We start from the raw sequence: 15493 nt of genomic DNA on the forward strand, positions 1-15493 counted from the left end.
CTGGCCCCTGGGTGAGTGGAGCACACGTGTGGCTGTGCCCTGCTCAGATCCCCCTACCTCCTAAGCAGATTTCCCTCTCCAGGGCTCTGCAGCCGCTTGTTCAGTTGGTGGGATCCAGCCCAGCCCAGCACTGGCTATAGCCCAATGTTTCAGAAAGCCAAAGCCAAACCGAACAGCACTGTGCTAGCATATGAGAGCCAGGAAGGGCAAGAATGAAACCGGCCTGCCTGCTGCACCTGCACTGCCTAGCTGCATGAAGCCAGCAAGTGGCAACAATGGGGCCAGTCAGCTAGATCTCACACTTCCCTTCTGTCTTGTTAACTGACACATTTCATCCTAGTCTAGAACAGCCCTCCATTTACAGGAGCTATAATGTTAGCAATAACCCAGGTCAAGCATTTGTCCCTATACAATTTGTCCCCTCACTGCCCCTTTAGAATAATTGCTAAGGACTGCAAATTTGCAAGGCCTAATCCACTTCTTACTTGCTCCTTTCTTTCTCTGTTATTGGCTATTGTAGTTTATAATATGGACCCCCTTAAGGACTGTGCTGTTCAAACAGCTCTTAAACCCAGAGGATAGCAGTATGGTCTCTGCTCTCCAGTAACAAGACATTTCAGTAACAGTATGTCTGTAGCATTCCATTCAACACCTGGACTATCTCTCCCACCATCTTTCTAATTCTCTTGCTTTCATGAGTCTGTTATCAGTGTTAGCAATAGAAGGCTAATCAGTATAGTACTACCACCCTCAAGCATGCAAAAATCATGAGTCAGGCCCCAAATCATGAGATTGTCATAAAAACCGTGAGATTTTACAACATAATAAATTTTGAGTTCTTTTGATTTGCATTCTGGGTTTTGAGCCTGTTGGGTTCATACTTTCAAGCTTTTCTCTGCAAACAGGAAGTCTAGACATTTATTTTTTTTTAATTGTTAATGTAAATTGAGATTCTTATGTAAATCCAAGAGCCTGGGGCTTTAAGAAAAACACCAAATATTGGCAGACTTATGATAGAACTGCAAGAGCTGGTGACAGTGTCAGATTTCTGTGCCACCTCTAACATCTCCTGTTAGATGACAGGCCCACATTTTAAAAGGGGCACACTCAAGATGAGTGTGCAAAAAGTCCCATTGCATGCGCATAAACTGGAGTTCTTGAATGTAAAGGTCTGTGCAGTTGGAAATCCCCCGATGGCGTGACTAGATGGGGCGCGTGCGCTTTTAGAAATGGGGACCTAACGCTTTCTAAAGAATCCCTGCATTGCGCACGGCTCAGAAACGCACAGCAGAGCCACTAGCACTAGTGCAGAAACCTCAAAGGTTTTCCTTTTCCTGTTGCTTACAGCTTGGCCACACTCTCACCTTTTGGGCTGGCATTTTGCAGGCCTCTGTCCAACGGGGGCCATGTGGAGAGAGACTAAGCACAAATGGTTCACTCGTTTTTGAGAATGAAGACAAAAAAATACTCTTTTGCCATTGTACAAATGTGCACATTTCTTAACAGCACTGTCATGTCACAAGGAAGGATAGAAACTAGACATTTAACACAGGGATTGTTGCTGCATCTCACAGGTGCCTTTCAATAGTCCAGCTCGCAGGGGGTTTCAAAGCATGCTTTGTGCATGCACAGTCAATGTGTCCTAACAACAAGGGTCTGTTCCTAATGGTGTCCCCATGTTCTGCTGGCACTGAGCATACATATGTAAGCTGAGTTCTTGAAGGTGCACATGGACTGGAACCTCATTCCATACACTGAGGTGAGTATGGAATGAGGTGGAGTTGCTGTAATGCACAAAGTACATAGTACAAAGTACAGTACTTTGTATCAAAAAGAGCTGTTCTGTAAACCTGGGTGTCATGATTTTAAAGCTTGAGATCCCAAAAGTCACCAGGGCTGGATATGATTGTTTTATACAGTATATTAGAAAGCTACTCTATGAGGTACAGCAGCCTTAAGGAGTCACGAGATATCAGATCTTAATCATGAAACTAGTCCAAGAGTGGACACTGTCCATTGGATTTTGGACAAGGGTAATTTAAAATCCTTCCACCAGATTTTCTGCTGGCGTAATTCTATTGCAGAGAATTTAGCCTCCTCTTTATAACTGATCCATTTCTAGATTTCCACCCACAGAGGACAGAGAGACAGATTAATATTCACAATAATAGAAAATCAGTGGGTCAAAGTGTTGAGCAGTCCCTTCTGGATACCAGTGAGTTATGAATGTTCTCAACAGCACTTGGAGGTGCTGAACACTACAATGTTCTGTAACCATTTACTGAAAGTGAAAGCCTCAGACAAATAATACAGAATGCACCAAGCTGAAGCATCTTAGATAGTGTGCAGCAGGAGTGTCCCATGTGGCAGCTGAGTTCACCCCAACGGTGGGAACAGCCTGATGCTGGGAAAGGTCAGTCTGTGATCAGTTCCAAATGGAATAGCTAAAGCAGTCAGGGAGGCAAAGGCAAGGACCAGCCTTGCACAGCCTATGGGGTAGACTGTGACTGAAGAGAGAGGAAGGCTTTGCAGACATGCCTGTCTCTTCTCCCCTGGGAGAGATGGGTGACTGCCTTAAGTGAGAATGGCACAAGCGCCAATCTCAACCTCGCTCAGCTAATGGAGTCACACAGGGCAGAACTTGTGAAAGTAAGTAGAGAATCAGGCTCAGTGAAGTCAATGGAGGAACTCTGGATTTGCACTAAAGTAACGAACGTGCCCTGTTAGTGAATGGGAGGACCAAAACAACAGGATATGTTATTGAATGTCTCATCCAGATGCAATTTTATTGGCTTGATGAAAATGTTTTAGGCCTGATTTACTGGGCAAATTCACTCTGTGGAACTGCTGGGAAGCATTTGCCATAAAGTCAGGAGTATCGCTAACTGTCTATATTTCATGATCCACAAAGGGGCAGATTGTGTGGGTATGTGCCCAGACAGGGAAGAGTGTGCAAGGAGTCTTTCCCTAGCAATCCTGCGCAGGGGCCAGCCACAATCTGCAAGTCAGACTCTGCTAGCTGACCCAAAATGGGCTGGGACTAGCCATTCACTGCACCTGGTGGTGGACCAGCTGCTGCTGCAGAGATTGTTTCCCAGGATCCCCAGTAGAATTCTGGCCTAATTCATGCTGGGCTCCTGCTACACAGAGGCTCCTCCTCATCTTCCCAAACACAGGACTGTGCCTTAAAGGCAAAATCTAGTCCTAAAATTGGCGTGTCAAGTGCAGCAGCTTCGTCCATTTTCTGCAAAGCCACTTGCACTTCCAAACTGGTGAATCCCATCACAGATCTATCCTGATGTGTTGTCTGAAGAACTGGTGCTAGCAATACCTTTATTTGTTTTGCAGACTAATACAAGCTACAGCATCCACATAATTCCTCCAAAATCTTGGTAAATGACTAAATTCTGCAACACTTTCATTATGAATAGCATGAAATGAAGTTTGAGCTGGTCAATTCCTGCCCACAGAAACCTCATAACACTAGGACTTCGTAGTGAACTGGGCTATAAAAAGTAACGTCCCTTACTTACTTCATTTTTTTTTCGTGCGCTCATTTTATTTTGCTTTTAACTAAAACAGCTGTCACCATCCTCATGGCTGCTCACCAAAGCACGGCACAATCATACAAGCATGTCTGTCTGTCTGCTCTTGAAATGTTGGAAGCAAGAAAAGGTTCCCTGCCCCTTTGTACTTTGGCGTGATCCATCCTACTTTTTCACTGGATCCATCCCCTTCCACCAGCCAATCCACCCAAAATTCCCCTTGGCCTCCTTTCCCTTCCCCTACATGTTTATTTGTTCTGCCTGAGCTCCCCATTTACTCCCACATTTCTGGAGTGTAGATTGGCCGCTAGTTTCTGAGCCCTGTGCAAAATGAATTTCTAACCCCTTTTTTCATTCCTCTCAAGGATCAAGCAGTAAGTTAGCTAAATAAATGGTGCCAAACAAAACAGACCCCCAAACTCCTCACTTTAGAATGTCCCTCCATTCAATGCGGGAACCCAAGGAGAGGTTTGAGTCTTTTTTCTTTTCTTGCCAGAGAAGAAATTCCATGGAGACCCAAAAAAGACTGAGTCTTTCCTACAGATTTCAAATGCAGAACCAAACTCTGCTCTCATTTACACCCTGTAAATGGGGAATACTGTGACAGGGAGCAAACTTGCTTTTGTTCACAGCCTTTATTTCTGCACTTTGGAAACCATGGTTTTCAGCCAGAAATATAAATAAGTTATAGCTGAGCTTTAACATAAAGTTCCAGGTATTGACATTAGAGGCTTTGAACAGCACTGGAAACAGATTCTTTACACTCAGCTCTTGGAAGTTGATACTGAGATGATACTAAAGAACTTATAGTCGATTGGTATTTTGAAGTACCCAGGAATAACAAAGAGTGGAATTCAGAAATTACCCAGATTTTCAACCCACAAACTGTATGTAATCCTTAGAGAGCTGTGGGCCTTAGCATGTGCCACAGGGACCCTCACCAACCAGGCTGGCCTCCCCTGCATGATATAATATTCTGAAGAGGGTGAACAGAATTGCACAGACGCCCTTCTCTTGGAAACCCTCTCTGGGGAAAACCAAACACCTTCAGGAAGAGTGTTTGAAAGTGGTGGCCAGGGCAGCCTGCTGACTTTTGCTCCCAGGCTAGGTCATGTGCCCACTTAGCACTCCCCAAACCCACAGTTCAGTTGCCCAGCACCTTTCACAGGGGAACGGAGAAAAGTGTTGGAGAGCCAGGAAGGCTGCTTGAGGGCAGGAGCTGCAGAGAAGGGGATTATGTAAATGAACAGAGAAGAGGTTGGTGTGCAGTGAGTGGAGAAACTGGGGAGGAGAGCAGAGAACTAAAACTTCTGAGTCCTGTGTTTAATATACACTTGCAACCAGAGTGAAGAATGATGAGATCCCTTTGTTTTTTCATGTTCTTTGGACTTGGCCTCACAGTTTGAGTCACTTGCAGGCCCACCTGCTGACCGAGTCCTTTAAGGAGGTCTCCTCTCTTCTGGGCACTGACACTTTGCTTTCTCCTCCCCACTCTGTTCTGAGGCCTCCTGGTGCTGTAACCCACCTAGAGCTCTCCAGGGAAGAGCCTCCCCTGGAAGAGGAAGTGTCCTGTTGAGCGCTGAGTTGCACAGCCTGCACCACCTCTCTGCCCGTGTGGCTTCTGCTCTCCCCTTGCTCTCCATCCCCTCTGCTCTCCTGCCACGGCCTGGTTGAGCTACTGGAATTTCCCATAGCTTTTCTGAGTTTTGAGTTAGCTCAATAAAGAGATCGGCTCATTTGTGTTGCTATTTTTATAGCACTTGTTAAAATTCTATTGCTGAGTATTCTGGTGGCTGTTTGCTCCCTCCCTTGTGCTGATTGTGCCTCTGTGTTTCGTATTGCAGCACTGAAATGCCCATCTGCATTCCATGAACAAAGGAAAAACCTGGAGAGAGCCAAGGTAACTTCTTGCACACATGTGAATGAATGAATTTGTGTATTATCCTCCAAGTCTGGGCAGGCTGCTGGAGACAGGCAGGGAGTTTGCATAAAAGCAACATTATAATCGTTGAGCCTAATATCCTGCTTCCACTGACATTAACACAGCTTCATTTACAGCAAGTCTTCTTTCCTGTCTGCGATGTGGACCTCAGCTGCATATTGCCCATGTGAAATGAGTGCAGACTATATCAAATGCAGGAGAGATCCAGGGGGTAGAGAGAAACAAGATGTGGATCGTAGAGATCTTCCAGAGTGGAAGAGAGAGATCCCTGAGGAAGATCACAGGCACCCCCAGTGTGGAACTTCAGACAGAACACCCAACAGTCTACCTTTCGTTTGCAGACATTTGCATGAATTGAATCAGGCCTGGCCTGGACCGCTACTGCCATCAATGTACTTACACCAGTGCAACAAATAGTGTGGACAGGCAACACTGCTATTTGTACCACTGGCATTTACTTCGCTTAAACCCTGTAACAAACTCCACCAGTGCAAACAGTGACGTTGCCTGCTGAGAGCATGGGTCGCATGAGCAGGGGAATGTGGGGGCGGGAGGCAGGCTGAGGGGGCAGGGGAATGTGGGGGCAGGTTTAGGAGGCAGGGGAATGTGGGGGGCAGGAGGCAGGCTGAGGGGGCAGGGGGATGTGGGGGCAGTGTTAGGCAGGGGACTGTGGGGGACAGGGGAATGTGGGGGCAGGAGGCAGGCTGAGGGGGTAGGGGAATGTGGGGGCAGGATTAGGGGGCAGGAGAATGTGGGGTCAGGAGGCAGGCTGTGGAGGCAGGATTAGGGAGCAGGGGAATGTGGGGGCGGGAGGCAGGCTGAGGGGGGCAGGAGAATGTGGGGGCATGATTGGGGCAGGGGAATGTGGGGGCAGGAGGCAGGATGAGGGGGCAGGGGAATGTGGAGGCAGGATTAGGGGGCAGGGGAATGTGGGGATGGGAGGCCAGATGAGGGGGCAGGTGAATATGGGAGCAGGAGGCAGGCTGAGGGGGCAGGTGAATATGGGAGCAGGAGGCAGGCTGAGGGGGCAGGTAAATGTGGGGGCAGGAGGCAGGATGAGGGGGCAGCGGAATGTGGGGGCAGAAGGGAGGCTGAGGGGGCAGGTAAATGTGGGGGCAGGAGGCAGGCTGAGGGGGCAGGTAAATGTGGGGGCAGAAGGCAGGCTGAGGGGGCAGGGGAATGTTTGGGCAGTGTTAGGGGGCAGGGGAATGTGGGGGCAGGAGGCAGGCTGAGGGGGCAGGGGAATGTGGGGGCAGGATTAGGGGGCAGAGGTATGTGGGGGGCAGGAGGCAGGCTGTGGGGGCATGATTGGGGGCAGGGGAATGTGGGGGGCAGGAGGCAGGCTGAGGGATGTGTAGGGAAATGTGGAAAGCGTAAGATACACCAAGTGGGTGTGGGTGGAATGTGGGAAACAAGAGAATGAGGGGATTGTGGAGGATAGGAGGGGCATGAGGCATACTGATGGGGTTGGGAGGAAAGTGGGGGGGCAGACGGGGGGTGCAAGGGATGTGATGGGTAGAAGATTTAGGAGACAAGCAGGGAAATATGTCTGGCAAATAAATGTGGGGGCCAGCAAACTATGGTGAAACTATGAAGGGAGAATTCAAGTGAGGCAGCCAGCTATCATGTCAAGCTAGGGAGGGGACAGAGGGGGATGGAGTGGCAGCTTGGGAAGGGGTAGTGGATAGGGTTGTCAGGCATCCGGTTTTTTACCAGAAAGCCCAGTCGAAAAGGGACCCTGGCCACTAAAAGTGCGGTTGGCAGCGCAGCGGGGCTAAGGCAGGCTCCCTGGCTCCACGCAGCTCCCGGCAGTGGCCGGCATGTGCAGCGCCTAGGTGCACGGGTGGACAGGGCATCTCCACGGGTGGCCAGGGCCCCAGTGCCCTGCCCTGAGCGCCAGCTCCACAGCTCCCATTAGCCAGCAACCACAGTCAATGGGAGTTGCGGGGTGTGGGGGTCGCCTGTAGGTATGGGCAGCGTACAGAGCCCCTGGTGCCTTCGTCTAGGAGCCAGGCAATCCGACCACTTCTGAGACCCGCCTGAAATAAGAGCCACCTGGCCGGAGCCTGCACCCTGAAACCCGAACCCCCTGCCCCAGGTCGGAACCCCCTCCTGCACCCTAACTCCCACCCAGACCCCGCACCCCAACCTCCTGCCCCAGCTCTGAGCCCCCTCCCACACACAAACTCCCTCCTGGAGCCCTCACCCCATACCCACTCCTGCACTCCGAACCCCTCGTCCTCTGACCGGAGCCCCCTCCTGCACCCCAAACCCCTTATGCCCAGCCCCACCCCAGAGCCCACACCCCCAACAAGAGCCCTCACCCCCTCCTGCACCCCATCCCCCTGCCCCAGCCCAGTGAAAGTGAGTGAGGGTGCGGGAGAGTGAGCAAGGGAGTGAGGGGGGATGGAGTGAGTGGGGGCAGGGCCTCGGGGAAGAGGCGGGGCAAGGGTGTTCAGTTTTTGCGATTAGAAAGTTGGTAGCCCTAGTAGTGGACCACCCCCCCTTAGAGCTGGTTGAAGCATGAATTTGGCCTTGCAATGATCCCACACAAACTAGGAGCAGCCAGCTTCGCCCAACGGTGAAAAAAAAAGGTGATTTCTTGGTGACAGAATTTAAATCTCATGATTTTTGAACGCTCAGGTAGTTATACTGGAAACCCCCAATGCATTAATCTACACACAGAGCACTCTATAAATAAAGTAATAGGCAGTCCCTGCTCTGCACTTCCTTAGTGCTGGGCTCCATGGAGCCCTGTACAGGGGGAGGGGCATTGAGGAGATAGGAGATAGGACAGATAGGAGTCCCTTCTCGCAGGTGTGCTGGGGCCAGGAGGGAGTTTCTTTACTCAGGCACCCTCCCCCTTTGCAGGCAATGCTGGCAGCTGTAGAAGAGGCCCTGCAGAGCCAGCTGGGGAGGATCCCCACCCCATCCCAAAGAGCTCTGTCTGCTCCATGAGCTGTGGAAGATGCCCATCAGCAGCGGCAGCACCTCCCATGGGGAAGTTCACCCCAGGAATGGGGCAACAGGAGGGGATCTCAGGAGCCCCCCAAAACACCTGCAGGGTAAACCCAAAGAGTTGACAGCCCTGAATCATAGTGATCCCCAGGGTAGAGGAGAGCTCAGTGGGGTAGATCACAGAGATCCCAGTGGGGAAAAGAGCTCTCTGGGGTGAATCACAGAGATCCCTAGGTTGGAGAAGAGGTCAGTGGAGTGGATCACAGAGATTCCAGGGTGGAGGAGCACTCTGTGGGATGGCTCATAGAGATCCTAGGGTGGAGGAGAGCTCAGTGGGGTGAATCGTAGAGCTCCCCAAGACGCAGGAGAGTTCTGTGGGGTGGATCACAGAGATTCCAGGGTGGAGGAGAGCTCAGTGGGGTGGATCACAGAGATCCCCAGTGGGGAGGAGAGCTCTGTGGGGTGGATCACAGAGATCCCCGGGGTAGAGGAGTGTTCTGTGGGGTGGATCACAGAGATCCTCGGGATGGAAGAGAGTTCTGTGGGGTGGATCACAGAGATCTGTGGAGTAAAGAACAGAGGTCCACAGGGTGACTCAGAGAGCTCTGAGGGGTAGAGGAAAGATGCATCAGAGAGATCAGGAAGACTCTTACACCTGAGGAAGGGGATCAGAATCCTGCATTCGTACAAGGGCTGACAGTGATCTATGGGGCAGGTTCATGCCTTCCAGTAGATGAACAGCCCTCCTGGCTTCTGATTCAGCCACTGAACTCGCAGAATGGAGCCCTAAACAAGTGTCCAGGGCGGAATTGAAATGCCCTTTGTCATATGCAGTGAGTAGTCCCCAAGCAAGTCATACTTGTCATCACATAGCAAAAGCCTGACCTTTGGCTTTGCAGCATGCCCCAGGGTCCGCTGGGATATTGCAAAGCCTCTCAGGCAGTTAAGTACCTCCCAGGAGGTACCGGGAATGTGCTCTGCTCACACTGGCACCAGCTATCTAGCCCAACTCAGGCACCTCTCAATACTGCTAATGGCAGAGATAAGATAAGTGGCCATTTCCAGAAAAGTCTGAAAATGCCTGTGGCTAGATCACTTTTGGGGGAACCATGTCAGCTTTCCAAACTCCCTATATTACACAGTGGCCAGCCCCAGCTAAACCTAGGGTATGGCCACATCTCGAGCAGGGGGGTGAGTCACAGCTCAAGAAGACATACTTGCACTAGCTCAGAACAAGGTAGTGTACTAAAAATAGAGAGCAGCAGCGGTGGCATGAGCCACAGGAGGGGCAAGCCATGCCACCCGAGACCATAGGCATGAACTCCGGGTGGGTAGCCCCTCCCATCATGCATGCTGCCATGACTACACTATTTTTAGCATGCTAGTTCAATCAGAGCTAGTGTGAGTGTCTCCTCCAGCTGGCAATCACACCCACAGCTCAAAGTGTAAACATACCCTAGGAGGGTCTCCAGGGTTCACATAGCTATCCTGTTTGCCTGGGGCCCAGTTCAGAAAGCACACAGTCCAAGACAACAGGTTAGAAAAATACATGCAGCAAGGAATAAGATACCCTGCAGTGGTAATAGACAACAAACCTCTGATCTGCTGATATATCAAGTACATTGCATTGATTCCATTGCATCAATCCAAGATTAGCTAATCCAAAACTATCCCAATTTTCTCATTTGGTCTTTGAGTATGTTTTTTTTCATCCTCATTTCTTTCCCCATATCATATTTATTAATAGTTGGTTCATGATGCATACAGAGCAATAATAGTAGCATGGCTATCTTAAGAGGGAAATACCTTGTTTTACATGATTGGCTCTCCGTGATTTCTAATGGAATATAGTAATTCATTCAGTTACTGTATGAGAGATTTGTTTGCAGCTAGTTGTACAGGCAGTTTATGTGAAGGAGTTAACTTGAAACATTTGGGAGTATTCTTGTGAACTAACATGTTCTAGGTACTTGCCCTTTGTCTCCTGCAATCATAAATGACTAATGTAAGACACAAAACACCCCTATGAAAAGTTAGTATGTTTAGGAAATTTCAAGCAATTTAAAGTATCCTTGAAGTATCGTATATTTGATTGTTCAAGTATACATTAATGTCTCTCTGTCTCGCCGTTCAAAGGCTTCCATTGGCTGCTTGCCTGGGGGAAGAGCAAAGGATTATGAGTGAGATTCCCAAAAATGTCTTTGTTCTCAGAGCATGCTAAAGAGCACCATGCATGACAAAAATATACTCCTGTTTATGGGGGTGCCCTTTGTTTAGGGCAGTAACCAGTGAATTTCAGAAGGATTGCTGGGTCCTTTCAGATAAGCAGCCAATGACATTTTGGTTGCTTATCTGAATCTTCTCCAAATTCCATGTTCTACAAACCTGGTCTAGAAATCTGATAATAACAGGTTCTTTTGTGTGTCCCAATATTTTCTGCTTCCCCTGATGCTAAACACATCATAATAACAGCATCTCCTGCCTTTGTGCCCCTGGGCCACTTCTCCTCCTACTTAGAACCAGGAAGGGCTGAGAAGAGCCAGAACTACAATAAATGTTAAAGTTAATGCACAGTGGACTAGATGGTGCAAGGGGTTGTTGACAGACCTCTATGTTAGCGATTCGAGTCTCGCTTGAGTCAGGAAACTATCTGATGGCTGTTTGGTAGCCTATAATGTGAAATTAATTTAATTAAATTAATCCAGCACCTCCAGAGACGTGATTCCAAAGGTCTTTCAGAGCACAGGATCTCACAGAACTACAGACACAGTTTAAGTGGTGTCACTGTGTCACTACACGCTGTGTGTATAGTGAAAAGAACAGGAGGACTTGGGGCACCTTAGAGACTAACCAATTTATTGGAGCATGAGCTTTCGTGAGCTCCAGCTCACTTCATCGGCTGTGTGTATAGTGACACCACTTAAACAAATCAAGGCACCAGGGAAACATGGATACATAGGAATGCTGTACAGGATTGGATCTACCACCCATCTAGTCTGATATGTTTTCTCTCACAGTGGCCAGCATTCGATGCTTCAGAGGAAGGACAATTATGGAATAAATTACACAGGGGAAGTTTCTTCCTAACATCAGACAGTTTGTGCTCTGAAGCATGAAGGCATAACAGGAGGTTAACACAAATCACAGGTGGGGAATGGGGGAGACAGAATGGCAAAACTAATAGGATGTTCCAAATTCTTAGCCAGTCAGAAGCAGTAAACTCAAATTGGCACCTGTCTAGCTGTGATCAGCTTGCAGTTTACTGCATCCATTATGGAAGAGGTAAGTTTTGAGGAGGGACTTGGTGATGGATTTATACAATTTGACTAAGGGATTCCTCCATGCATCACAGGTAGCATGGGAGAAATCATGGGGAGGTAATATGGTTAGTCAGATCTTTGAAGTATTATGTCATTACGTGGGTACCACAGTTACATTTCTCCAATGTAATGTAACTGGGTGTTCTCATTACTCATATAATGCCTCTTCCGTTTTGGAATCCTCTTTTGGAAGCTCTTGCAGTCAGCAATATCTGCACCTGTATTGCCCCTCTCTGGCCCACCACAGACACCCACTTTTAGGCTCCCAGCTCCTCAGCCATCACTTCTCCTGGGCAGAGACCCACATCTCTCTCCCTCCCAACTGGGGGTTTTCCACTGCCTTCATCATGAGTTCCCCAGCAAGTCAGGTGGCCTAGGCAGGCAAGCTTTGCTTTCTTTTCTCAGAGGCTATAAACAGCATAATTGCCCCAGTTAAAAGTCACCGTACAGCCCTTTCTAAGCAAGCACATTTCTTCCTAAGATGAAAGCATTATAGAGAAAACAAAAAAAAACCCTACACACATGCTAGTAAGTTTATCAGAGGTCACGCCCACTCCAAGAAGGGCTCTGGTAGGAGTCAGTAGTTCAAACACCAACAAGAGTTTTCTGTGGTTATTAGGTCAAAACAGCTGTTAGCCCAGAACGAGCACACCTATGCATCTCTCCATTACACAGTTTTGGCCTTTGAGCCTTAAATTCCAGGAACAGGTAATTAGCAGATAATAATTCTTTCCACAGGGCATAGCTTCAAAAGGCTGGATTTTTGCATAACTAGGGTGTGGTACATTTGCATTCATCTCCCCCAAGAGATTTCCTGGGAAATGCACTTAATTTATGCTTGTCCTGAAAGTTCATTCTTGTCTGGCACATTGTTTCAGATAGTCCTTTGAAGCTTATAACACTTCCCAGGGTTTACATTGGCCATGTCTCCCCTCTAAAGGCGTTACATAAAATTCCACAATAATACATAAACTGGGAATTTTTAATACAATGGACTCCAAGATACTTAAACTTAATTCAATAAGATTTTTCAAGGATATTGCAAGAAATTGCCATATCTGTCACAATTTCTTGTTTCAAGGAGTTCCACAGGTTAACGATGCATTATGTAGAAAAACATTTCCTTTTGTTAGTTTTGAATTTATTGGCCTCCCCTTGTTCTTGTGTTATGAGACACCATTCATTCTCTATACCACTCACTAGCTCATATGACCTCTTTTTATCTCCCCTCTAAACTAAACAGTCCTGTTCTTTTCACTCTCACCTGATAAGAAAGTCTTTCCATACCTCTCATCATTCTCTTTGCCTGTCTCTGAACATCTCTCTTTTTGCTAGATATGTTGTTAGATGGAGTGACCAGAACTTAATACATGATTCCAGGAGAGGACCTATCATGTATTTATAGAATTGCATAATTCTGTTCAATGTTTTCTCCATCCCATTTCTTATGTTTCTTAATGTTATGATTGCATTTTTTGACCATCTCTGCACACTGAGAAGATATTATTAAGCTGCCCACAGTGACACCAAGATGTTTTCCCTGAGTGGTTACAATTAATTTAGAACTTAATAGGGTGTAGAATCAGCGTAAATTCTTCTTTCCAATGTGCATTACGCTGTCTTTGTCAACACTGAATTTCATCTGCATTCTTGCTACCCAGTCACCCAGCATGGTTAAGTCCCTCTGAAGTTTCTCACAGCCTGCTCTAATCTTAACTGACCTAAATAACACTGTGCCATCTGAAGATTTTTCCACATCACTGCTCCCCAGTTTTTTCAGTGTACTAATAAGTACCTGAAATAACACCATCCTAGCACAGAACTTTGTGGCATCTCACTGTTTACCTTTTGCTATATTGCAAATTGACTCTTTCTTCCTATGGACTGATTTCTGCCTTTTAGACTGTTTCTAATCCTCCCTCAATGGCGTTGAATTTAATTATATTATAGTCACTATCACTTGGCAACTCAACTATAGCTGCTTCTGGAACCTACCTCTATGTTACTTAGGACTCAGTTTAGCATAGTCCCTCCTCTTGTGTTCTCTCACTAGGGTGACAAGAAGTTGCTTCTCTACATGTGGATCTGAAAGGCCAGATTTTCAAAGTTATTTAGGTGTCCAAAGATGCCGATAAGCACCTAGTAGGAATTTCAAAAGAGAGTAGGTATCTAACTGTCCTTGACTTTAAAGGGAGCTAGGCATCTAACCTGCTTAGCTGCTTTTGACAATCCCACCTGGCACCTATCTGCATATTTAGGCACCTAAATACCTTTGAAAATCTGGTCTGAAGTGACATTTGATCAGTTTTTATGCAGGTTCTAAGAGATACCCATTATAACTCCTTTTATAGATGTAGATTTTACTTTGGTCACCCTCAGCACTGTGCATTCGATAGCATTTTCTTTAACTGGAGACTGGGAGTATCATTTCACTCATATATTTGTAATCCTATCATTTGGGACTTGGATCTCTACCGATTCAACTGTGTGGTCCTCTCTACTCAGAACTGGTATCTCACTAGGTTCCATGGAATCTTTAAGATAGTGGGACTCCCCCATCTCTCTGACCTAATCATTCCTTCCTGTATAGTTTATAATCAGGTATTATAGTATCCCATTGATTATTGTCTTTCCCCCCTGTTAAACAGAAATGCCACTTACATCACAATCCTCTTGCAATGCTGGACATTTTAGCTCGCCTGCTTTTGCTTGTAAGTTTCTTTCACTGATATCCAGACATGTGTAGTTGGCAAACTCTGTTGAGTAGTGGAATGGCCTTTAACTAATTGTCAGATAGAACTCTATTGGCTACATATGAAAGTCAATTGAATGACAAAGACAAGCTGAAGAGCTAACTTGAGTATAATTTATATTTCCTACTGTAATAATACAATTAAGCATGTGTGTGAGTAGATGTGTGTTTGCTAATATACCCGTGTGTTTGCTGTACCCGTTTCATTTGCCTTTATATTGATAGCTCATTGGGCAGGCATCATTTCTTCTCTATTTAGAAAGGATCTGGCATTTTCTGGGCATTCCAATAATAATACTAATTTGTCACTTGAGCAAACAAGATGTTTGTTTACTAAGTGCTGTCCTCAGTGAAGGTCTCACTGTATATCAGTATCTATCTACATGTCTATTTCTAAGTGTTGTTGTAGCCATGTTGGTCCCAAGATATGAGAGAGAGACAAGGTAGGTGAAGCAGGACTTGGTCCAGTAACAGATGTTGCCTCACCTACCTTGTCTATCTATTTCTAAGGCATTTATCACCCTTGTATCTAAGATGAGGGCATGACTTTCTCAGCCATTTCACAAAGTGGAATTCAGCAGTTAAGTGCAGAGCAACAGGACCTAGCAGCTTACATCAGGAAGTGCAAAGTACCCTGGAAACTGTGGGGGACTTAGAAAGGCAGAGTGTCATTATCAGCACTGGAATAGCCAATATACCTCTCTCTTGCAAACGGTGTCAGAGAATTGGTACAGAGGTCAGGCTCCTAGTTTTACATCTCATCCAAAAGCTGGCTGGGTGAAATTCTGTGGCCTGCGTTGTGCAGGAGGTCAGACTAGTTGATCATAATGGTCCCTTCTGACCTTAGTATCTATGAATCTATGAATCTATTTCCAGCAGCGTAGCATCCTCTCGCACCATGCTGGGGTGTTGATTCAGCACCAACCCCAAAAGAAACATGCTGTGCTGTCTTGTGGGGGTAGATCCAGGCACGCAC

General features: G+C 47.0%; 1 protein-coding gene across 1 annotated transcript in view; it reads left to right on the top strand.

Moving 5' to 3' along the window:
• Positions 1-15493, top strand: part of MYOCD (myocardin) — a 229281-nt gene that overhangs the window by 165946 nt on the left and 47842 nt on the right. The window contains exon 3 of the mRNA XM_077834102.1: positions 5390-5445. Within this exon, the coding sequence (XP_077690228.1) occupies positions 5390-5445 (56 nt within the window). The remainder of the gene's footprint in view (positions 1-5389; positions 5446-15493) is intronic.

Source organism: Eretmochelys imbricata, chromosome 14 (assembly GCF_965152235.1).
Source record: "Eretmochelys imbricata isolate rEreImb1 chromosome 14, rEreImb1.hap1, whole genome shotgun sequence".
Classification (NCBI taxonomy): domain Eukaryota; kingdom Metazoa; phylum Chordata; order Testudines; family Cheloniidae; genus Eretmochelys; species Eretmochelys imbricata.